The sequence below is a fragment of the Tamandua tetradactyla genome, chromosome 10 (assembly GCF_023851605.1).
Source record: "Tamandua tetradactyla isolate mTamTet1 chromosome 10, mTamTet1.pri, whole genome shotgun sequence".
NCBI lineage: Eukaryota > Metazoa > Chordata > Mammalia > Pilosa > Myrmecophagidae > Tamandua > Tamandua tetradactyla.
Window position 1 is genome coordinate 49,519,886 of NC_135336.1, and position 25,550 is coordinate 49,545,435.

The following is a 25,550-nucleotide window of genomic DNA, read 5'->3' on the forward strand; positions in this document are numbered from 1 at the left end:
ACCATTTATTGCAATCTGAAAATATTAATAATAGCAACAGAGTTTGTTTTATCCAAAAGGCTGGTGAAGAAAAAACTCAAATATTAAGTAACAGGGCACAGACTTAATTTCTGTTACCTTTCTAATTTCTTTCTCCTTTCTCATTCTTGAGCCAGAGCCTTCCTTAAAGCACACTCTTTTGAGGCTCACACCTCACATCATCCCCTAGTCTTGAGTCATTGTATAAATTAGAGACCAAAATCGTTGATCAGAAAGGTTGATTGCTTTTATAATATGAAAAAATCAACCTGGAGATAAGATTAACTATTGAAAGCATGATTCAGCTTAAGTTACTAAAAAATAGAATTCTGTCCTCTGAATGGATATCCTAATTTTCCTCAGAAAGTTAATTTTCATCATGTAATTTATTTAAAGTAACTTCAATCTAGAGTCGCTTTAATGTTCTGTTCTTTAGATAACTTTTGATATACCACAAGAGTTACAGAAAAGGGTAGGGCTGATATGAGCCTAATTTAGAGTCTGATCCAGGTACCTTCCTCTTGAACTATTCAAGTCTCAAGTGTTCATCTTGCAGGAGAGAGAAAAACAAAGAACAATACTAGGATTTAACCTGAATAATACCACTTCAACTTTTTGTAATATTTGAGGATGATTTAAGGGGACTGATTGAATTTCATGGGCCACTTAACAGCAAAATACTCATATTTTAGTATAAAAATGTACAGATAACATTTTAATCCCATCCTCTCTGATGTATCACTATGAAATAAAAATCCTCAGGATCAAATCTACACCCATTAATTCCTATTCAAGAGAACTATGTTCAAGTCTAAAGGTTTGCAACCTTTTTGAGCATGAAGATTCTTTTATTAAGATTTTGTAGACCTCATCTACTGAACTGAAGAAATTCATGAAAATACCATCAACACAACAATGCTTTTTAAATGAATTTGTAATATCTTAAATGCAGTAAAATATTCAATGTCTTATATGTAAAATATAAATGTATATTTTAAGTAGTGCAAATATGAGACAAAATTTAAGATATGGCTTGATCCCTATAGGATTTGATGACACTTGGCAATAAGAGATTCTCCCAGTGGTCTCAGGCCAACAAATTTGGGGACTGCTGTAGTAAAAAGACTTCTCGCTTGAGTCTTGGTTCCAACAGTTAGTAAGCTCTGTAACCTCTAGGAATCATGCATCCAGCAATCTCTCAGAACCTCAATTTCCTCATTAAAATGAAACAAGAAGAGGGAATATGAGCTTTCCAACTCTAAAAATCAAAGGTTATCCTAAAATATATGGGTGTGTTATATTACCTTACTCATCAAAGACATGGTGGCATTCCCATAATAGTGCAAAGGACTCTTGAGTTCAGAAAAATTGTACTTAAAACCAGCTAGGTGAACTTCATGACATATATGAAATGCCAATGTGATGGCAATAATTCCTGTCGTTGGGTGTTTGGGTTTCTGGAGGAAAAAAAAATGAAAGTTTTCAAAAAACTGAGAAGTTCCAAACAAGCTACTTCTGCACATTTGAATGAAAAAATCTTATAAAACAGGGATTTATGAACATTTAATAAGGGGGGAAATAGTTAATTAAACTCTCATCATGTCCTACGGCTCAAGCCCAAAACAAGAATGCATATATATCCTCAGCTCTAAAAAGAATATAAAGTGCAGTTGCTATTTTAGACAGTCTTCAAATAAAGCTTAACTGCAATATTTGCTCAGTGCACAACTGTCAAATGAAGGCTCAAGGAAAATGATGCTTTCTCCCTAAATTTAAAAACATGAGTCAGGCTTCCTTGTGGAAAAAGCAAAGCCTAGGAATTTAGAATACATGTGTGAAATGTAAAGACAGCTTAATCCACTAATAGAATCATGGTAAAGGCTTCATATATATTAGCCTTAAAAAATTCTATTATCTAATACTGATAATTTAAACTAGCTCTAGAGAAAGATTAATCAAATAACTTCAAAGACAAAAATGTAATAGTATCAGACAAGAAAATAAAGATTCCAGACATACATAGCAATGTTACAATCTCAATCGGATAGTTATCCATTTAAAAAAGAAGTATACCCCCTGTTACACACACACATATACAAACACTCACCTCAAAATCACCATAATGGTTGTCTGATGAGGGGTTTGGCATTTAAAGTTTTAATTCTCACTGACATGGCCTTCAAAGGCAGATAGAAAATATGTCTTCTAACACTTTACACAATTCAAGATTACCTTTCAATTGTTATATTACAGATCACATGGAAATTATACATGAAAAGTTTTTAGGAAAAGAAAATAAGCATAATAAATGAACTCTAGGAGGCAAGCTTGTCTGAAAGCCTAACATTTAGCATAAACTTTCCCGGAGTCTAGGCTCTACTGTGACTGTCACAAGCCTTCACTATCTGCCAAAGAAGGTAGCTGATAGGTTAAAAAGTTAGTCATTCACCAATTCCATTTCTCCCTTTTCCTTCTCCCTTTTCAAGTCCTCTCCTTCCTTTTTTCTCACCTTAGCTTCCTTGATCCATCATTATAATCATTCCCTTATACAGACCTTCAGTTCTCTTGCACTTACCACTTACAGCACCTGTAATTCATCTGGCAGAATCTTAACTGATGAAAACCAATTCTGCCCTCAGTTTGTACTCACACTCACATAGCAGAATATGACAGGAGAAAAAAAATGTGCTGCCTTGTGGCACTTTTAAATTTATGATTGTCATGTCTCAAGTGAACAATAAGTATGTCACAGTTACATTCCTCTAGTAAATTTCCATTCCTACTTTCCAAGATGACTATTTTATATAGCTTTTCTATCCTCCAATGGCCCTAGCCTCCTTCCTACTTTAAGTTGACAATGAAATCCTTTTTTTTTCTACGAAAACAGCAATCAGAAAAGAGCTACATAAACTTATCTCAAAATCAGCCCTCTTACTAGGATCTACCCATATTTTTGTTCTCTCTCAATGGATGATATGTTTCTCTCTTAGTGAAAGCCAACCCCTTCGCTAACATACTTTATCCCATCTCTCTTCTCAACTTTGCTTCTTCAATTATCTACTTTTTCCCCTTCATCAATATTTTTCCTCAACTGAATCATTTCCTGCTGCACATAAACATACCATCTACATTAAAACACAACTTTGGTCCTATGTCCTCTTCCAACTTTTGCTATCTATTTCTCTGCTCCCTTTTAAGCAAACTCCTTTAAAGATTTGTCTCTGCTTGCTCATGTCCCATGTTCTCTTTCATTCAATCCAGTAAGGCTTTCTTCCTCTTTCTTATCGCTTAGTCAGTGTCATTAGTATGACCTCCACATTTCCAAAACAGTGTTTATTTGTGCTCATCCTCTGGCCAGCATCGGACATGGCTGACCTCGTTCTTGAAATACAGCTGTCTTCACTTGGCTTCTGGGACACCGTGTTTTACTGGGACTTTATTTAGTTACAGTTAGTCCTGGTATCATCTCTGAGTATGGACATTATCCCAAACAAAAAGCAAGGGGTAAATCTGATTATGCTTTATATAGGAAAGTACCAGTAGATAAAAAGTCATGACACACATTCAGAAGCTGTCCTTTCTCCTCTAAATGACTAAGAAATAGGGCTTTATATTTATATATGCTTTTTTACTTGGGAATTCCATTTTCAGGAATCACTCCTACAGAAATTATACAAGTATGCTGAAAAGCCCTGTAAATGCATGCATTGCTGTGCTTTTCACAACACGTTTCTCACCACTTGTTTTTCAGCCTGGAAAGCTATGCGGTTGTCCTGAAACCAGCCCTGCTACTCTGCACATGTCAGTCCCATCAGCCCACATAGTCTTCAGTAATACTGAAGGCAAGTTTATGAGAGATAAGCCACAGGGACATATAGAAGGGGACACTAGAAGCATCCCACAAGGGCAGGAAACCAAACTCCACTTAAGGATCTTTTCTGGGACAACATGCAGGCTGGAAAACAAAGACAAAATTAAATATCCACAGATATTTAATTTTGCTTACGTAGCTGTGGTCTTTAGAAGCCACCCAATGAATGGTGGTTCCCATACAGCTCAGAGATCCTCAGGGATTTTCTACCCTACCCCAGCCAGGTCCTAATTTTGAAATTGTGGAAAAAAAACATACATACCTGATTTTTGGGAAAGGATTTTGGGAAATGTAGTAGTTCGTAAGCTGCCATTCTGATAATGAAAGGATCTAATATTCTGATTTGATAAGGTTTATAGATCAGGTTTAAGGCTGGTTTCTTCCAAAAGCCATTAGTGTTCTGAAATAAAGTAATAATATAGAAAATAGAAATTTGTGCCCCTTTTTTAAAGAAAAAAAAGCTGAAGGTAATCTAAAGGCAGATCAATTTGCCAACTTACTATTTTGCCACCCGTCAACAATCCCCACAGCCATTTTAGATCAAGTGGCTTAAAAGCAGTGAGAATCGCCGTAGTATTAGGATCATTTTGACTGGGATCTGAAAAAACTGATTCTGGATAAAAAAGTCGGAAGGTTGTCCTTCTCCCAACTTCCTCTTCATGTCCTAAAACAGGACCATTATTCATTCTGTGGGTAGTAAAACACACAAGATATGTAGACCAAGTGCAGTATGATCCATTTCCATCACGACCCGCAGAAGTTTCACAGTTCGACAGTCAAATATCAGCCATTTATCTTGTGTACTGAAACCACAAAGGAGTCAATCAGTCTTTCTCAAATAATGGCTTTGAGATAAATTCATTTCATAAAACAAGTGCTTGCTCAAAGGCAGAAATATTCTTTTGTATTAGAAAAGTATTGTGAAGCCAGCAAAATTCACTCTTACCTCCAGGAAAACAGAAGAATAAATAAAAGAAATGGGAACAGAGAACCACAAAAAATATCAGAATTAAAAAGAAATCTTGGAGGACAACCAGAAAAAAAACTTGAATTCACAGATAAGGGCCCTGAGGCCCAGAGAAATAAAGTTGCTTGCCCACAGTCATGTAGCACATGGAGACTATCCAAAAAGAATCACATAAAGAACCTGTGAAAATTGTTGCACTCTGAAATAAAGTAACAGCATTATACCAGAGCACAATCAAATGAGGTGTATTTCTAGATTGAACTAAGGGACCACAAAGTATCTACTGCTGGGTTTCTATGTGCTCAGAGTCAAGGTTACACATGCACTATATATGCACACACCATGAAGGCAAGCTGTAAAAAAAAAAAGAAAGCTTTGCTTGCAAAACAGTGTCCTCTGGGAGGATAAATGCTGTTTGGTTCTTTGCCCCTGCCTATAAGAGATATAAGACTATCTTTATTTAGTGATCAGATTTTAGGTGCTTTAGGTAAAGAGATTTGTGAATGCTTTAGGATTGTTTTGTGGAAATTATCACAACTTCCTTAACGTTGGTAATGAAGAGAAAATAGTGTCACTTTGTTAGCAGCTTGTAACCCAGCCAAACCTCTCTGGTCAGCTCATCCAAATACATTGTCCCAGTGTGCTAGCATTCCCACCCCTCAAAAGACTAACCATAACCACCCTTAAAACATGCATACTTTACCAAGTTGATGACCTTGCCATATACTGTCATTGAGAAAACATGGAAATATGCTCATTTTCCCACCACTACATCTGTACCCACCATTCCTATTTTTCTTTCTGTTATGATCAGTGGAGCACATCCTCTTCTCTCTGTACCACACCCATCTCTTTCTTTACTCATTTCCTATTTTCACAAAACAAAAAACCCTCCCTTGATTGCATTTCCATCTCTAGCCACCATCTCATTTCACAGCTCCCCTTCACAGCAAAACTTAGAAGAGTTGTCTACTTAGGTTTCTCCATTTCCTCACCTCTAATTTTCTCCTCAAGCCACCCGAGCTATGCTACTCCCCTTATGATGCCTCCAAACTTGCTTTTGTCAAGGGTGTCAATGAGCTTTACATTGCCACTCCAGTGGTCCATATTTTAAATAATCTCTCAGCAGTACTGGATATGGCAAGCTCTCCCACTGTCCTAAAACACTTTGCTCTCTTGACTTCTGTGATCAACTTTTCCTGGCTTTCTTTCTACTTCACTGGTAGACCCTCTTCATCTCTTTTACTCCGTTTTTCATTTTTTATTTTAAGCTCAATCTCTAGGTGTTGTGTGCACCAAGGTTCAGCCCTGGGCCTCCTCTCTGAGTCTCTGCCTGGGAAATCTCACCCAGTCCTATAATTTAAACAAGCTATATGCTGTCTACCATCAAGACTTGAACCTGTTTATCCAACTTCCTGGTTTATAAATCCATTGCAAATCTAACAGGCCTCTTAAATTTAAACATTTTCATACAGAATTATTGATTCTCCTCTAAACCTGCTTCTACTCCATTTTCCCCCAACTCAATAAAAGTTACCACCATCCAGCCACCCTCTAAAACAGAAGACCTAGGTGGAATCATCCTTGGTTCCTTTCTCCCCTCATTCCTCACACATAATATCTCAACAATTCATGATAACTCTACTTCTAAAACATATCTCCAGACTGTCCACTTATCTTCTCTGTGATGGCAATCTTGTTTCAAGACACCATTTTCTCCCATTTGAATACCAAAACCAAAGTAGCCTCCCTGTTTCAGCTTTTGCGCTCACATTCCTTTCTCCATACCAGTCAGAATATTTTAAAAATATAAACCAGATCACATTGCTGTCTTGCTTACAATTTCAAGAGCTTCCTGTTGTACTTCTAATCCTAGCTTGCAAAGCCCTAACAACCTGCTCCTTGCTCACTTTTTCAGTTTCTCATTGCACCACTCTCCCCTGTCTGCTGCCCCCCAGACTCATTGGTTCTCTTGCAGTTTCTCTCAAACTGAGCATCATATCCTCCTTAGGACCTGCAGTAAAAATTCTCTCTCTCTGGACCACTCTTCCCTCATCTTCATATGGCTAGCATTGTTTGATCAGTTAAGTCCAGCTTAAATGTCATCTCCTCAGTGGTCATCGATTTAAAGTAGTGACTCAATCATTCTATATCATCATTTATTTTTAATGGTCTATATGACATTTATGATTATATTTTCTAATTTATTTAATTATTATTTTCCTCTCTCAATTTAAATTTTATGTTTCACATGAAGCAAGAACATTGTTCTTATTCATTGCTGTATCCCTTGTGCCTAGAACTATGTCTGAAGGGGCTTCATAAACATTCACTGAATGAATGACCTGAAATCTAGGCCTACTGTGGGCAACAAACAAGAGACAAGGCTGTATAAGCAATTATATTAACAAATCTAAACAACTCTCTTTCCTTTTAAAACACAGCTCTACTAAAGTAAGAAACTATATTATTTTGAACAATTCCAGGTTAGGAAATAAGAAATATATTTACCTTATTATTACATCATAGGAGTCAATTTTTTCCCCTAACGTCTTATTCTTCAAAACTCCTCCATTACCAACCACCACACACCTTTTACAGGGCACACTGTTGGGCAAACAAACGAGAGATTGAGTCATTTTTTACAAAACAGGTGATTCTAACCAAGAACTTGTTCATACTTTCAGGAACCCAGTGTGAAACTTCACTTGTTTATGAGTATAAGAACTAATTCTGTCCTATGGGTCTACAGATTTATCATAAGGATACAAGGTTGAAGAAATAACACTCATTAGGAAGAGTATATATCATAGTCAGCCTCTATTTTATCAGCCCACACACATTGTCTCATATGAGTCTCATAATCATCCACTGAAGTGAGAAAGCCTGTATTATCTTCATTTTATAAGTGAAGTACCTAAAACTGTTAGGTAACATTTCAACATTTCTCTAAAAAGATCTGGAACCAGGATTCGGATCCAGACCTCTGAACCATAAAAACACTCCTCAACAGAGGATTTTGCATGTTGACATCACTACAATGTATCTTATATTATACATGTACACAATTTTCACCAGTTTACCCATCCCCCTGAGATTCTACTTCTGGGTTTCTTTTGCATCCTGTAAATGCGGAGATGGACAGTCTGGTGTCTGGCTGGCAAAGTAGAGCTTCTCAACTCTGCTGATGCTCACTCCAATTCCACAAACATGCTTTGGTCCTTGGAACTTAACCAATGCAAACTAAATTTCACGCTACGTTCCTAGCAGAGAACTTTATCGTAGGACATGAATGGGAGCTTCTTTTTGCTGGCTGAGAGCAGCCTAGAACCATGGGCCACAGTCAACTCTCCGCAAACATGGGCCCGACTCAGCCACCTCCCAACTCTTCTACCCGGCCAGGCCTGGAGAAATGAGAAACTAGAGCCTGTTCCTCACCCTTCTGTAGAAAAACTACAGAAAGAAAGTTTATTTAGGCTGTCCTGCCAGGGTCCTCCTGACATGGAAAGTCTAGAGAAAAAAACATTTCCTTAAGAACCAAGAAAGCAGCAGACCAGATGAACTCAAGAACTTCAGACTCTTAGGAAATTAATGACTATCAAAACTGTACTTCCCAGTGCCTGACCATGCAAAAAAACACTATACAAATGCTGAGGCATATTTACACACAAGAGATTGCAAGAATACATGAACTATTTTAAAAAGCCAAGTATTGGCCCTGGCAGGTAAACACACAATGTACACATTCCTATGATTATAAAAGTTTACCATTTTTACCTAGAAATTGTTTACCTCACCTCTTTAAATTTTTTAACAGTTTAATTTTTAAAAAACACTTTTTAATATTTTTTAATTGGGGTTCTCACCTCTCCAACATTAAAGAGTCATGCCTAAAATCCTGCCTACTTTGTCGCAAAAACTTAAGGCACCAGACTTTCGTGGGCAGCGGGGACTAGCGGGAGGGCACTGTCCAACAGAAACTCCTTAAAGAATATGTTCCCAAACCTCATACCATGGACATTCACAATATGTTGTAGAGATTGCTATTAATTTTTATCTATTTGCTTTTTTACTAAGAAAGTAACATGTCTAGATATTTTTATATTTAGGTTTTACTTCAATCCCAATTCCAGGAACCCAACTTTATCAAGGCTCTTTGCTCAGAGGCCAGGAAGCTCGGACAAGACGTGAACACTGGTTAACACTCGTAACTCCTTCCCTTTCTTCCCATGGTATAATACCATTATCCTCACCAGATCCTTCCATGAAAGTTCTACAGAGGAAGGCAGTACCCTCATAGAGAGCTTGCTTGACCTTTCCATCAGCTGGGAGTCAGTTAATGTAAGTCAGAGACTAAACCTCCTGAAATTGGCTCCATTTCCTCACTGGAATACTAAGCAAAGGTGGACACCAGGAAGGGGATGGCTAAGAATGCACAGGATTGAAATAACAGCTCCGTTCTTGTGAGGTAAACTACATGGGGGTATCTATAAATAAATGCTTTCAGCACCCCTAGTCAAATCCTTCGCTCAAATGGAAGCTGCAGACCACTCTCTTGTCAAGGAAGGGACTACCATTCCTTGAGCTCAGGTTTTTCAGTGACTACAGCTTCACTTGGCCTGTGATACCTAGGCTGGGCACCAGTATGCCTGACTCCAAAGACATCAAATAGGCAGAGGCAGTGTGGGGAGGGCAGGGTTCTCACCCAGAGCTTCAACAAAGGATTCCTGACCCACAAGCCTAATCTCTGAAGCTGATACCAGAAAGACGTAACTCAGCTCAGTCCCAGATACAGCAAGCTCCATAATTTCTGCTCAGCAGCAGCCTGGCAAGTTCAAACTCAGTGCTCACCGAAGTTTCTCCTCGGCATATCTGTATGAGGCTGCACCACAGATGGCCACCGAGCCCGAGGTCATGATAAGAACAGCAACCGGGTCATACACAAATGTCATATCACTAATCCCCAGTCAGGTTCAAAGCCCTGGCCTCCTCTCACAAAGCCCTACTGGCCTTCCAGCTTAGAGAAAGGCCAGAGTCAGGGGATACAGAAGATCCTAGATCTTCTCTAGGGTCTTTAAGTGTTACTTACAAAGATAGAGTTACAAGGAGAGGGCCATTCCTTGCTCCCAGCCCCTCCAACCTCCTCCTAAGATAACTCTTGCTTATGGTCTCAGCAGGGTTGAGGACTTGGGGAAGAAAAATGGATAGGAATCATATAGACATTACCTCCTTCAAGAGAACTCCAATTCCAAAGACTCTTCACAGTTCAATGTCATCACATTTGTAGCAATTTCACTTTCTACTTTGTATTCTGCCAGCTTTTGGTGGGATGGGGGCGGGGGAGTAGAGGGAAAATCCTTTATCGTAGGAAAAGCTTGTTAATGTTTTGAAAGGAAATCTTTTCATGAAATTTCAACTTTTCTTCCTGGTAATGTATATTGCAAAGGTCTGCACATTTCTGTGATTATCTAATAGAACACTAGAATTCTTTTGTCCCTAGGACTACTCCTTGGCAATAGCATCTTATCAAAGGCTGGGATTCACATTACCTTATGCCTCTAGAAAACAGGTAATGATACAGAGAAGCCATCTGAACTCATAACTCATGACTCTGTGCTTCCTTTCTCCCCATCAGGCATCCACATAATGATGTATGGAAGGAGTGATTCATCTTTTCCTTGGTTTCATCCACTTGGCCTTGGCCCTGTCTCCCCTTCCTTTCTTAGGGGGATGATTGTAGAACTTCACCATCTTTATTTAACACATCTTTCATGCATAAATAGTTTCAGCTAATTGTGAGGCCCTAAAGGGCAGGAGTAGCAGTTTTATAACACTATATCCCCACAATCAAAACATTTCCCGATTTACAGGCTATCCAATATAGAAATTGGCTTGTTTGTTGCAGTAAATGTGGAGGAAGTCATTTTCCTACTTTGCTTCTAAAGAAGCAGGTACCTGGTACTCCTTCCCCCACTCTGGAAACAGGTAGGGTAGTGCATATGCCCCAAACTGGTCACCCAGAAAACAAAATAATTCTAGCACGTCTGAACCAGTTAATGGAAAATCTGGAAAGCTGCTGAAACAGTAGTAGTAAAAGATTACACTTCCCCTAGGCGGAAAGCATGTTCTTCATAAAGTCAGGCAAAGCCAGAGATGCTGCCACACTATGTGGAGAGAAACTTCAACATCATAAATTTCAAGGAGTAAATTTAAGTCAACCTTCAAACCAACTGTAATGAGTGTTTTCTGAATGCTGTTTGACATGCATTTTTCCCTTCAGAAGCATCAAACTCATTAAACATATTACTACTTCTCAGTACAATGATGCTCAGCAGATACTACTAGTTATAGTCCTAACGCCCTTGACCCCATATGCCTGGCTAGAGAGCCCTGCTTTCCTATACCATAACAGCAATCCCATTTCCTGTGGTAATCAGTGGTCTAGAGGACACCACATGACAATTCCTAGACAATCTGGTATTCGGGGAAGTCTCTTAGATGCTTCTGAAAAGCATTTTGTCCCTGGCAAGAGAAAGGTGTGAACAGAACTTTTTTTTTTAACCTGCCCCTTCTGTTCTGATTAGACACTGAATGTGATGACACAAACTTAGAGCAGCTGAGCCATCTTGCAACTAAGAGGGCTAGGCAAAGAGATCCACAGGGAAGCTGCCCCAGAGCCTTGACATCACAGAGCCACTGTTTCAAACCTACAAGCAGAGCCACTCCATATGGATGTGCAAGTTGCACACTGTCCAGCTTCAGGGAATGTCATTCAGATAACAATGCATGTGTGAATGGTTCTCCCTGGAGTTGTTCAACTCAGCCTGTGCAGCTATATGCAGCCAGCCATGCAAACCTGCATACCTGAAACTGTCAGTTCTCTTCTTAAGGGACGTAATAAATGTCCACGTTGTTTAAGGAACTCTTAGAAACACCATCACTTGTGACAAAAGATCCTAAACCTTGTAGAATGGACTGTAGGTGGAGATTTGACTACTGGTTCTAGTTCTGCCATTTACCATCTCTGGGACTTTGGCCTAGTGGCCTAACCTCTTTGATCCTCAACTTGCCCTTCTGTGAAGTAAGGGAATCACTGAGGTTAAAATGCCATTATTCTATATTGCATGTGACCATTTCTTCTAGGTTATGTACTATTATTTCCATATTGTTACTCAACATCTGACCACAGCAGCTGCCACAAAACAGTTGCTGCTCCTGCCTCTTCACCACATATGCTTCTCTGTTGATACAGAATCACAACTTTCCCCCACCTCAAGATCTCCTGCTAGTTTAAAATGTTGCAATGTAAAGAGACCCTGAAAAACAGCAGACTGTCTATAGAGTAGTGGCACAGACATCAATGCTCCTTACACAGGATTCTTTTTAATAAATATGCCACTAACCTCATTTTTTTAAGTACGCCAAGGTCATGTGTCCATCCTGGCTTGTAGTCAGTTTAACCCAGCTCTGCAGTCATAATGGATTCTGCTTGAGGGAGCAACCACACAGCTTTCTCAAATCCCTGTCCATTAAGCAGCCAACTGAGTGGATACAGGTGTTTCCTTTTGGTAAGATATTTTTGAATAATATATAACCACCTATGCAGTACCAAAGCATTCTTCATAACATCTGGCCTGATTTCAGAATGTAACACTGCGGGTAGCAGTGTGGGAAACTTGTTTGTGTATTTTAAGTTTGAGTCATGAGCCAAAATTTTTATGATTAAGAGTTTTTGCTACAGGGAAGAATGTGTCCCAGGGAGGAGAAAGGAGCAAGCCCTAGGACCAGAGTACAGGTCAGTGTCAAGGAGATATACAGACAGGCAGGAAACCCCATGAAGGGAAATGGCCATGTTTTAAGTATTCCTTCTCCCTTAAAAATCCTCAGTCTTTAGTGAAGTTTGTTAAGCAGGTATCCTTGTATTATCTATACTTTGTAGAATAAGGAGAAAACTGAGTCCATGAGAAATCAACAGCAATAGCATATAAAAAAGAATACAAATAAGTTAGAGTTACCATTAACAGCACTTGAGAATCAACCCTAGGGAAGGCAGGCCACAGCTGGGGTGGACTTGGAGACTACCTAAGCCCCACCTTCAGGTTTCCCAAAACACTTTTGGAAGGCATGAAACTTTTTCCATACAGAATGGGAAATGTTAGCCGTTGTTATTTGGCAACTGAAAGAAAATACAAAAGGTGCTGAAACTTGGGTATACTGTTATATCTGTTTCAAAAAGTAGCTGAGGTCCCTTGAGGAATGGGAGAAAAAAATATGGAATTATCGAACTTTACCACCAGGGAAACCCCTGATACCCTGTCAAATATTAGGGGTACCCATGTCAATAGGCCAAGCCCTTGATCTTGAGGCTTGCTCTTATGAAGCTTATGTATGTAGCAGAGAAGCTTAGCCTACCTATAGGTATGCCTAAGAGTTACTTCCAGAGGACTCTTTTGTTGCTCAGATGTGGCCTCAGTCTCTCTAAGCCCAACTCTGCAAGTGAAATCATTGCCCTTCCCCTACATGGGAAGTGATATCCGGAGGGTGAAAGTCTACCTAGTGGCATGGGAGATGACTTCCAGGGAGGCGTCTGGCCATGGCACCGTGGGTTAAACAATGCCATCCTGACCAAAACGGGGAAAAAAGTGTAACAAATAAGGTATCAGTGGGTGAGAGAGTTAAATACAGTCGAGAGGTTACGCTAGAGGTCACTCTTACGCAAGCTTCAATTAGACATTGCTACCTGCCATAACTTGCCAACTCCCAACCGAAACCATTCCAGCCAATCCTAAAGAATACCTAGGGCATTACATAAGATTCTACAAAGATTCCATGAACTAGAGTAACCTTCCAGAAACCACAATTTCCAGATGGGTCCCTGGACCAGATAAGTCCTGAAATGCAGAGGGGCTAGCGCTTCCAGAACATCAACTAGTTCCATCCCCCTATCCCATATTATTGACAGCCCCTTCCAACATGAAAAAGTTAGGATGAGCATAGATAGCCCAAATGCCCCTAAACAGTAGGATAGAAAGATCAACAGTCATAGTGGAGTTATACAGAAAAGAAAGGGTTTAACAAACAAGTATGATTACTGAATCATTATACTGATATTTCTTTTAATGTCCAATATCTTATAGCAGCTAGAGGTAAGGATCTAAAATTGTGGAAGTATATACAAACCATATGAAACTCTGAAATCTATTCAACAACTAATTGTCACAATGTGCTTTGACATTATTTCTTTTTTGTATATATGTTATTTTCCACAAAAAAGAAAAAAAGATTGTGATGATAAAAAAAACTATACCTTCTAGCCTCCAATGTTCTGGAGCAGCTAGAAAGAAAAACCTGAGATGATGGTATGGTAGCCCATGACAAACTCGGGGATCTGTTCTATAATTACTTGTTGAAGAGTGTTTTGAAAACTATGCTTTTATCTTTCTTACTTTGTATATGTTTTATTGTACTATAAAAAAAATGTAAAAAAAAGTGTCCAGTCTCCAAGCCTTCTCACAAAGCCTATTTCACCCACAATGTCCCGACCTCTAGAAATCATGGGGCTTCTTCTGAGAACAAGGATAGAAAGGTGGGGGATAGGCAAGGTTCTGTTTCAGGTCAACTGTAAATTTTAAACTTGTATCTAGAAATGAATTGTAAAGAACACAATGCCAATGGTAAAATTTGTTTTCAAATTTGAAGTCAGTATGGCTTAAAGAGTAGGAAGAACTTATTTCCAATAAGGCAAAAAACAGTATGCTGACAGCAGATGATGCTAAATGATTTATGAGGTTAGTTGATAAAATAGAAAGTCCAATTGAATCTAATTCCAAAGGGAAGCTAGGTTTCCTTTCATTATCCTGGGAGCAGGACCAGCTATAGGCAACATGTTGCCTTTTGCATCCTCCCTTTCTGTAGCCGTCATTACCATCCTCTGCTGGTGGGCTGCCTTGGACCCTGTTCTGGTTACCCACCTACCAGTCCCGCCCCATCTCCATGGAACCTCTCTTGCAACATTTGTCCCTTAGAAATTGAGCCCAGCTTCATCAGATTCCTTTATACAAGGTGAGTAGTCCCAACTTTGCTCTTTTAAAGATACCATTGCTCTGACTGTTGGAGGTTTATGATGGAGAAAACAAATTAAATGAAAATATTTCAGTCATTTCAGGGCAAATATAATTGGGTAGACTGCTCAGTTAAGGCCTCCTGGCCTTGTCTATGAGCATCCATCACCTGAAACAATTCCTGCTTACAGCAGTTTTTCTTTTCCTCCACAACATGAAATCTATAGATTCCTGAAAAGCTCTAGAAGTTTCATATCAGCTTTTACAGTGCTCGTGGAGTCCACTGCTTAATTCTCATTTTTGCCATTTCCAAAGTAGCACCAATGCAACAATTTATTCTTGTAAAGCTTTTCAGCTTTAATTCCTATTTTTCCAGTGTTTCTCAGGCCCTTGATCCTCCTGCCTTCATGACAAATGAAGCACTTCATGGTCTTCTCTGGTGAAGTTTAAAGGGAGAATGCTTAATCCTTCCTTGGCCTATTAAATTAATCCCAAAAATCTCCCAGCCAAGCAACAAATCTCTTGCTGGGAACTTATATACGGAGGTCACCTGGCCTCAGGTCTCTGAGGCTGGTGTTGAGGAAACCACAAACGGTGAAGCTGAAAATTCACTGAAGTTAAATAACATGGCCAATGCCATGTAGTCAACAAGAAATGGAGCTGGTTTTGAACCCAGACTGGTCTCGCTCAGACCATTTGTTGCACACATGGCATCATACTGCCTTTGATCAAAGTGCTGTAAAGGCTAGAAAAAAATTTAGAGGGTCACCTCAACCACCCTTGTCTCCTTTTTAAAGCTTGTTATTTTTTCTAATTAAGATATGTCACATAGAGAATGATAGAGGGAGGAGGCCTGGGGGCACAAATGAAATCAGAAGGAAAGATATACGATAAAGGCTAAGGTGTTATAATCTAGGAATGCCTCGAGTGTATAATGATAGTGACTAAACGTACAAATTTAAAAATGTTTTGCATGAGGAAGAACAAAAGAATGTCAATAATGCAGGGTGTTGAAAATAGATGGTAATAATATTTTAAAACTTTAGCTTATGTATGAGACTAAAGCAAAAAATATTTATTTGGTACAAAATTTATATTTTGACTAGTGCATTTCCTAATATAACTTATGTGGATAGCTTAATTGAACACCATAAGTACATGGAACCTTGAGTAGGGCATGAGATTTGGGGGAAGCTAGAAGGAAAAATCTAAAATTGTGGAACTGTAACCCATATCAAACTCTGAAATCTGTTTTATAACTACTTGTTACAATGCACTTAGAATTTATTGCTTTGTATATACATATTATATTTCAGAATAAAAATGTTAAAAAAAAATAATGGATACTATGTATGTGGGAGGTGTTTATGGGAACTCTTTGTACTTTCTGTGCAATTTTTCTACAAATCTAAAACTGCTCTAAAAATAAAGTTTATTATTAAAACAAAGAGAAAAATAGTTTGAGGTTTAGGATAAAAGTAAACATTATATTAAAATAAAGGGGGCATTGTATAACCCTAGAAATCATAAAGAATATATTCAAAGAACTTTACCATTCCAGGGTGCTTCTCTTTCCTTTACCTCTTTAGATGATACATAGTATAAGGTCTAGAATTTTGGAGTCTTTCCTTTCGTTGCTTGTTAAAATGTGAAAGAGAGGAGATGGGGAACAGTGGAAATCTGGAAACATGGGCTTAGCTCTGATTTTCTTTTAACCTCTCTGGAACTCAGTTCTCTCATTTTTTTTTTTTTTTTTTTTTTTTTTAAAGGAAAGACAGAGAGAAGGAAGGAAGGATAGAAGGAAGAAAGGAAGGAAGAAAGGGAAACATTTTTAAACATTTTCTTGTTTTATTGTATTCTGTTTCTCCGTTTTTGTTACATGGGCTGGGGCCGGGAATCGAACCGAGGTCCTCCGGCATAGCAGGCAAGCACTTTGCCCGCTGAGCCACCGCGGCCCGCCCAGTTCTCTCATTTTTAAATGAGAGGTTGGATTAGATGATCTCCTAGGTCCCTTCCAGCCTCACCACCTGTATGACTTTGCCTCTGCTTTTACGTGTGGCTTTCAGTCCACATAGCACAGTGAGGACAGGTTAGCTTAAGTAACTAGACTTCTTTAAGGGACAGTTCATAGCGTCAGGATATAGACCCACCCCAATCTGCTGGTCACTGGTCAGGAAAAAGCAGAAAGACTAAACAGGGAAAATCTCAAGATCATACAGTCTGTTAAAAAACACAAAAATAAAATAAATGGAAATGAAAAAAAACAGGTAATGCATATGTCCTATTGTGTATGCCATCATCTTTGCACAGAAAACAGATAACTATTGTGTCCACAAGTTAGGGGAAAGAAAGTAATTTGCTATAACAAATATTTTTTTTAATGTAAGTGATTATAATAATGTTATAATTATTACTAGATGGTCAAAAATTTGTAAAAAGAACAAGACATCTTATGGAGGGGGTGGCATTCAGTGATGGGAACTGAAAAGAACAAAGAACAAAGAACAAAGCATGAACTTATTAAAATTCCAGGACCACAAAATACCAAACACATATACTCCTGTTCCATTCCTTCTTTACCCTGGCCTAGTTCTTTAAAAAAAAATTCCCTCTGCCTCAAAGTTACTTTATTAACATTACCTAAAAAGATGGTATAAAGGAAATCATCATAAGAGGGCTACTTCAGAATCATCTACAACAATAATATGCTTTAACAACTATTATGGTTAGGTTCATGTGTCAACTTGGCTAAGTGATGGTGCCCAGTTGTCTAGTCAAGCAAGCACTGGCCTATCTGTTGTTGTGAAGATTTTTCATGGACTTAAATCATGAGCTGGTTACATCCATATAGCACAGGTTATCATGGCTGACTGGATCTGCAGTCAGCTAAGAGGAGTATCTTCTGCAATGAGTGACACTAAATCTAATCACCTGAAGGCTTTTAAGGAGACTTCAGAAGGGAGAATCTTTCTTTCCACTTCAGCCAGCCAGCCAGCCTCTCCTGGGGCTGCTGAGGACCTTTATGGGAGCTGCCAGCTCATTGTTGAGGACCATCATTGGAGCTGCCAGCTCACAGCCTGCCCTACATATTTTGGACCCTTTTTTCTCCATGGTTGCATGAGGTACTTTTATAAATCTCATATTTACAGATATCTCCTGTTGGATCTGTTTCTCTAGAGAACCCTGCCTAATACAGCTTGGTACGGGAAATGGTACTTGAGAAACAGAATCTTAAAAATGGGCTTTTACAATTAATTTTCTACTCTAATTAGACTCAAAGGTACCAATGACTTTATTTCCAATAATCACTGACAGTCTATGGCGTGAATTGATAATAGAGATATGCAAAATATTATCATTTGATTCTGCTAACTGTACACTTATAAGAGGCAAGACTTTGGGTGACAGTGTTTTTGACACTTTATAACAGAGTTTTGTGGAGTTTAAAAGGTATAATGATGTTGGCCGGTTGTTCCTAGATACACTGGATACAGTTACAAAAGAAAAGGATGAGCTGAAGGCTTCAAATTTGCAGCCTCAGCACCATATGAAAGATATAAAAGTTTCTATGAATGCCCTGAAGGAAAATCTTATTTCCTATAGCCTCAGACTTGAGATGTCTACAAATCAGAAGCAGACTCTCATTGTTAAAGTGGCAGATTTACAACATAAACTGATATCTCAAACTTGTAGAGTGTCTGCTGTTAAAGTAAGTGCATTGATTGGAAAGGAGTTGTTCTAGTTTTCTAGCTGCAGGAATGCAATATATCAGAAATGGAATGGCTTTTAAAAGGGGAATTTAATAAGCTGCTAGTTTGCAGTTCTAAGGCCAAGAAAATGTCCCAATTAAAACAAGTCTATAGAAATGTCCAATCTAAGGCATCCAGGGACAAATACCTTGATTTAAGAAGGCCAGTGAAGTTCAGGGTTTCTCTCTCAAGTGAGAAGGCACATGGCGAACATAGGGTTTCTCTCTCAGCTGGAAAGGCACATGGTGAACATGGCGTCATTAGCTAGCTCTCTCTCCTGGCTTCCTGTTTCATGAAGCTGCCCAGGAGGCATTTTCCTTCCTCATCTCCAAAGTTCGCTGGCCGGTAGACTCTGCTTCTCGTGGCTATGCCATTCTCTGCTCTCTCTGAGATCTCCCATTCTTCAAAATGTTTCCTCTTTTATAGGACTCCAATAAACCAATCAAGGCCCACCCAAATGGGTGGAGACACATTTCCCCTCATCCAGCTTAACAACCACTCTTGACTGGGTTACATCTCCAGGGATATGATCTAATTACAGATTCAAACATCAGTATTGAATAGGGATTATTCTGCCTTAATGAAATGGGATATTGATTAAAACATGGCTTTTCTAGGGTCCATATAGTCTTTCAAACCAGCACAGGAGTGGATCCTGAAAACTGGGATGGGAACGTATGGATTGATGATGGCTATGGGGAACACTGAAACCCTAGTTTCTACTAGGTCTTTTCTAGATAAACATGTAATGGTCTGTCCTGAGGACATAGCTGCTCTATGCTATGCTCCAGCCTGCCCTGAGAAAGAGTTTCCTGATCTCCAGCCTGCCCATAATGGTATGAATATTTCTTCTTTGCTTCGTAATGAGTATGTATGTATTTGCACATAAAGCAAATATCTTTGTGTTCCTCTCTAGTTTATCCTCTTTATCATGACATAAGTTGTATTGTTCATGTTATAGTATAACAAGTTTAAGAGTGAATATTATCCAATGACTTGACCCTATTCTGGAGAGATTGCGTGCATTTTCAGTTGCATGCAGGACAGATGAGTATTGTTATGCGAGATAAAATAAAGTGTCTGTTATTGTTTTCTACTTAGAGTTAAGTGTGGTTTAAGATGATGTATATAGATGCCAAGTTGACAAGGGGTGAACTGTGATGGCTATGTTCATGTGTCAACTTGGTCAGGTGAGGGTGCCAAGTTGTCTGGTCAAGGAAGCACTAGCCTATCTGTTGCTGTGAAGACTTTTCATGAACTTAAATCATGAACACGTTGGGTGCATCCATGGCTAATTACAACCACAGTCAGCTAAGGGGAGTACACTCTGCAATAAGTGGTAATCTAATTACTCAAAAGCTTCAAGGAGACTGCAGAAGGGAGAATCTCTTTCCACTTCAACCAGCTAGTCTCTCCTGGGTAGATTGTTGTTGAGGACCTTCATTGGAGCTGCCAGCTCATGGCTTGCCCTACAGATTTTGGACTCATGTCCCCATGATTTTATAAATCTCTTATTTCCAGATATCTCCTGTTGGTTCTGTTTCTCTAGAAAATCGTGACTAATACAACAGCTTTCACATTATATAAGTTCTCCTAGAGAGAACACACAATTGGCTGCTAAGGTCATGATAAGCTAGGTTTTTAGAGGACAGTTTTATTACTGACTTCAGAATCCTGAAAGTAACCAGCCATGGAAATGACATTTGGGAGTAAGAGAGAATACTGATAAAGACTGCTAATTGTCTCTCCATAATTATCATGCCTCTTTTATTCATTAAGTATGGCTCATTTTTTAAAACACTGTCCACACATTATGTATCAAGTAGATATCATCTTGTTATTCAAGATGTAATGGAGAGGCTGGAGGGAACTGTCTGAAAATGTAGAGCTGTGTTCCAGTAGCCATGTTTCTTGAGGATGATTGTATAATGATATAGCTTTCACAATGTGACTGTGTGATTGTGAAAACCTTGTGTCTGATGCTCCTTTTATCTACCTTGTCAACAAATGAGTAGAATATATGGAATAAAAATTAATAACAGGGGGAAAAATGTTAAATTTAATTTGAAATGCTAGTGATCAATGAAAGCGAGGGGTAAGGGGTACGGTATGTAAAATTTTTTTTTCTGTTTTTGTTTTATTTTTCTGTTGTCTTTTTATGTCTTTTTCTGAATTGATACAAATGTGTGGGAAATGATCATGATGATGAATATGCAACTATGTGATATTGTGAATTGCTGAGTGTATGTGTTGGGAATGTTTGTGCTTCTTGTAATTTTTTTTTTAATTAATAAAAAATAAAAAAAAAAAAAAACACTGTCCACACAGCCAAATGAAATAAAGGCTACTTTCCAATTCACCTTGCAGATGGGTGTGGCCTCCTGACTGAGTTGTATCTAATGGGATGTAATCGCTGGTTGCTTGTAAATGTTTAACAACAGTTCTCTTGAAAACAAACAAATAAAAAATCCTGGTTTGCAGTGTTTGCCAATTTCCATGATATAAAAACTCCCACTGTAGTTAATTTTGAACCCCCATATTAAAGGCACTGAACACAAAATTACAAAGGGAGATAGCTCTCACAAATTGGTACAAACCAATATGTACAAGACTGGATATAATGGGAGTGTTGCATGTGATTCCTGGGAAATGAGCTTAAACAAGGAGGTAAGTCTTAAATGGAGCAGAGATACCCTTCTTCCCTTCCTCCTCCCTGCTGGCAGGAATGTACACATAATTTTTGGAACTCAAGCAACCATCTTGGACCATAGGAGAAAGCCATGTATCAGGGAATGGCAGACTCACAATGGAGAAGAAGCCTTGGTCCCTGGTGACCCCACCACCACTGGGCCAGCCCTGGAATGTTTATCTATAGACTTCATTTTCATGACATCTGTGAGAAAGAGAAAAACTTCTAGTTTGTAAAAGCAACCAATAGTTTTAGTTTTTCCAAACAATGGAATCTATCCCCAGTGAAAACAACACGTTGAACAGGTATCTGAACAAAACTAGGACTTATATTTGATGGAATCTTGAAGGACTCAGGTTTGAAGCAATAACAATAATAAATGTCTAAACCTTTCCAGGACAGTAAAAAAGATAGAAGGATAAAAGTAGGGAGAATTTTATGCTGAGCTGCTGCATCCTAAAATATGCCAAGGATATTCCAAAGCAGAAGCAGGGAAAGAATAACCAGAGAGCAAGGCCAGCATCTATGTAAACATCAGTGAAGAGGGAAGCAAAGAAGAGGAAGGGACTTGAAAGGGCTAGTCTCACCTTTCTCTACTTTAGGCTTTTTCTTTTTTCCTCTGATCTACAAACTCACAACAAAGAGTAACTCAGCCTGTGTCAACAGGGCTTTCTCCTTATACATATGGGTCTAGCTTCCAAATTGTTCTGGTTTGCTAGCTGCCAGAATGCAACACACCAGAGACAGACTGGCTTTTAATAAAAGAGGATTTGTTTCATTAGTTCTTCAGAGGAAAGGCGGCTAACTGTCCGCTGAGGTTCTTTCTTACGTGGGAAGGCACAGGGAGATCTCTGCTGGCCTTCTCTCCTGGCCTCTGGATTCCAACAACTTTCCCTGGGGTGATTTCTTTCCCTGGGGTGATTTCTGCATCTCCAAAGGCCTGAACTGAGCTGCAAGTGCTGAGCTGCTTGGGCTGTGCTACCTTGAGCTCTCTCATTTAAGCACCAGCCAATTAAATCAAACATCATTCACTGCAGCAGGTATGCCTCCTAGCCGACTGCAGATGTAATCAACAACAGATGAGGTTCACATGCCATTGGCTCATGTCCACAGCAATAGATCTAGGCACATTTACCTGGCCAAGTTGACAACTGAATCTAACTACCATACAAATCCAAAGCCCAGGGCTCAGGGAAGACTCTTCTCTCAAGGGCAGGACAAACTCTTGGTCTGAAGAAAGAGACCACTCTCAAATCTCTTTCTTCTAGTTCATGTTTCCAAGTGAGGGGGGAAATGGAGGATGCATAAGGTCACTTGGGAGGAAGACTGAGTTGAATCAAATGTAGCAGTAAGGTAGTTAATTACACTCTGCCCTTCTTGAGTTTTTATTTAAAATGCATTTCTCAGGCATAAGCTGGACTCTTATTTTCTTTGTGTTATACAGTGGCTACCAGGTAAGTGTAGAATGACTTGCTTAAAATATAGCTCAAATTAAATATTATATGTGGACCCTTCCCAAAAGTTAGGTGCTATGCAAATAGAAGATAACTGTTTCTTAAGTATATCCATATTTACTTTCAACTTATACTATCTGAAGTCTCTAGGGAACAGGTTTGCACAAATCGAACAAACAATTCAACAATCCTGATAAGCATCTTAAATGCATGCATCGTTGTGCTTATTTTGCCAAGCTACTACAAGGATATTTTCCTTTCGCTCTGTGTCTAAAGGGTCTCTGATTATACATTTGCTCTGTATCCAATTCTCGACACCTAAAGACTAAAGAACTCTTGTACGTTCGGTACAATTTTCAATCCCTCCTCATCAGCCCCACCCTACCCCACCCAATACAAGTAATGCTAAGAAATGGACATAGAATTCGTGGTGGTGAATGGGAGGCACTCTCACAAAGTGACAAAGGAAGAAAGGGTGGGATACAGTAAGTCCAAGGTGACAAGGAAAGAGAAAGTAGCCTGCCCAAGGCTAATACAGATGTGTGGACACCCGTGGAAGAGGGGGTTATGAAAGCAAAGAAAGCACGTTGCAGTTCTAAGATAAAATCTAGACAAGGACTTCCCATCAACTAAGATGGTGGCATGAAGATGTTCTACAATACCATTCCCACACAGAATCTTTGAAAAATTAGCAAAAACTAGCAGAGTCATCTTCCTCCAAGCTCAGAAAAAGAGTTACAGGGTTGCAGTAATTGTATGAAGGTTGAATCAAGAAAAAGGCAACTTCAAAACTGGAGGAAAAACTCAAAGCACCCTTACTGGTTACTCTCCATCCCTCCCTTGCTTGGTGTGGAGCCAACCTATGCTCTTGGTCTGGATCCCTGCTCCATGAGTAATTATAAACCCTAGTACTATAGTCCTGTATTTTTGGTTTGTACCTCCACTTTTTATTTCTTACAGGATCTAAAATGCAAATGCATAAAAAGTAATAATAAATCTATCATTTTGGGCATAAAATGTATGAAGATATAATTTGTGACAAGAATAACATAAAGCTTGTTGGGAGGGGTATAGGGACATAGTTTGTGTATGCTCTTGAAGTTAAGTTGGTATCAAATCATAGGAGATTGTTATACATTTACAGTGTTAAACTTACACCCCTAATAACCACAAAGAAAATATCTGAAAAACATCAGAAGGAAATGAGAAGGAAATGAGAAGGGACCCAAAATGCTCCACTACAAAAGGTCAAATAAATACAAAAGTAGACAGTAATGTAAGAATTGAGGGACAAAAAAAGCTATAAGACCCGCAAAAAGCAAACAGCAAAATGACAGAAGAAAGCTCTACATTATTAATAGTTATTTTAAGCATGAATAGATTAAGCTCTCCAGTCAAAAGGCTGAGATTGCCATAAATGTCTGCCGTGCACCTGGGGTAATCCCAGAATACACCATGTTGAACAAGGACATGCTTGCTCTGTTGTCCAGGATCTTATGTGTTAAGAGGGCAGGACCAACAACAAACAACAAGACCAGGTTAATGAAACTGGAGGAGACATATTTTCTATATGGAGAAAATAAGCCACTTTTGTTGATTCCAGGAACTGCTAAGTATGCAAATACCACAGCATATTACACATACTCATCTCATTCCTTCAAAGCTTACACAGCTTGTGGCTTGGAAAGACTTTATTGGTAATTGGAGCTGGCAATATCCCTACATTCCCTTGAAAATAACTTTTTAGTATTTCAAAGGATCTTTCATTAAGCATGTATGTATGTATTTGCTGTGATTTAATGAATGCATGCCTACCGTGTCATGGCTTCACATACATTCTCTCATCTCATCCTGGAAAGCAAAGACTACTTATTTTTCCTATTCTGAAGATGAGGAAAGACATTCAGAGAGGTCTGAACATGTCTACAAGGGCCCAGCTGGAGGTAGTGGAGGTGGATATAGAACTAAAGTTGTCTGGGTCTGAAGACCATCCAGAATGGCCATCCTAAAACCTCCCCATAACCTCAGACCAACAAATACCCTGTCTCCAGAAACAGCTGAAAACTAATAGTTGGCTATCACTGTCTACAGCCTTCCTGAGAACTCTTATCTTTTGGCCACATCCAGGCAAGTGGGCACTCGTCCTTCATGGCTCATTATCATCCTAATTGAGCAATTTCAGGCTAAGCCCACATTTGGCACTTCTCCAATGCCCCAATTCTATTCCCCTTGGTACCTTCCAAATTACATGAGGACCCCTGTCCCTCTAGTGGAATGTGAGGTCCTATTAGTGAAGGAATCAACACTGATATAACTGCACAATACTTAGAACACCTCCAAGTGATGGACACATCTTAATATGGTTTTTTAAATTAATCTTTGATAAAGAGTTTGCCTGCATTTTTTTGTTTCCTATTTTTCTAGCCAACCCATTAAGCATTCCATGCTGGGGAGCCAGTAAAGCGGTTTTAGGGACACGGTAATCAAAAAGTGTCCCACCAGTCACAAAAGACCACATATTATATGATTCCATTTATATAAAATATCTAGTATAAACAAATTTAGAAACAGAAGGTAGAGTAATCGTTAACAGGTGCTAGAGAAAGTGGTAGTTATTGCTTAATGAGTACAGAGTTTCTGTTTGTGGTGATAAAAAGTATTTGTAATGGATGGTGTTGATGGTTGCACAATATTGAGGACACAATTAATATCACTGAATTTTATACTTAAAAATGGTTAAA

At 38.9% G+C, this 25,550-nt stretch overlaps 1 protein-coding gene across 9 annotated transcripts in view; it reads right to left on the reverse strand.

Moving 5' to 3' along the window:
• ST3GAL6 (ST3 beta-galactoside alpha-2,3-sialyltransferase 6) overlaps window positions 1-25,550 on the reverse strand; it is an 83,554-nt gene that overhangs the window by 4,214 nt on the left and 53,790 nt on the right. For 8 of the 9 annotated variants that reach the window (XM_077118624.1, XM_077118630.1, XM_077118627.1 and 5 more), the window contains 4 exons: window positions 7,368-7,463; window positions 4,390-4,576; window positions 4,152-4,289; window positions 1,323-1,475 (listed from right to left, as the gene is read on the reverse strand). In XM_077118624.1, the coding sequence (XP_076974739.1) occupies window positions 1,323-1,475; window positions 4,152-4,289; window positions 4,390-4,576; window positions 7,368-7,463 (574 nt within the window). Of the gene's footprint in view, window positions 1-1,322; window positions 1,476-4,151; window positions 4,290-4,389; window positions 4,577-7,367; window positions 7,464-10,082; window positions 13,287-25,550 lie in introns of those variants that run through there. The other variant, XM_077118632.1, reaches the window with a different exon arrangement.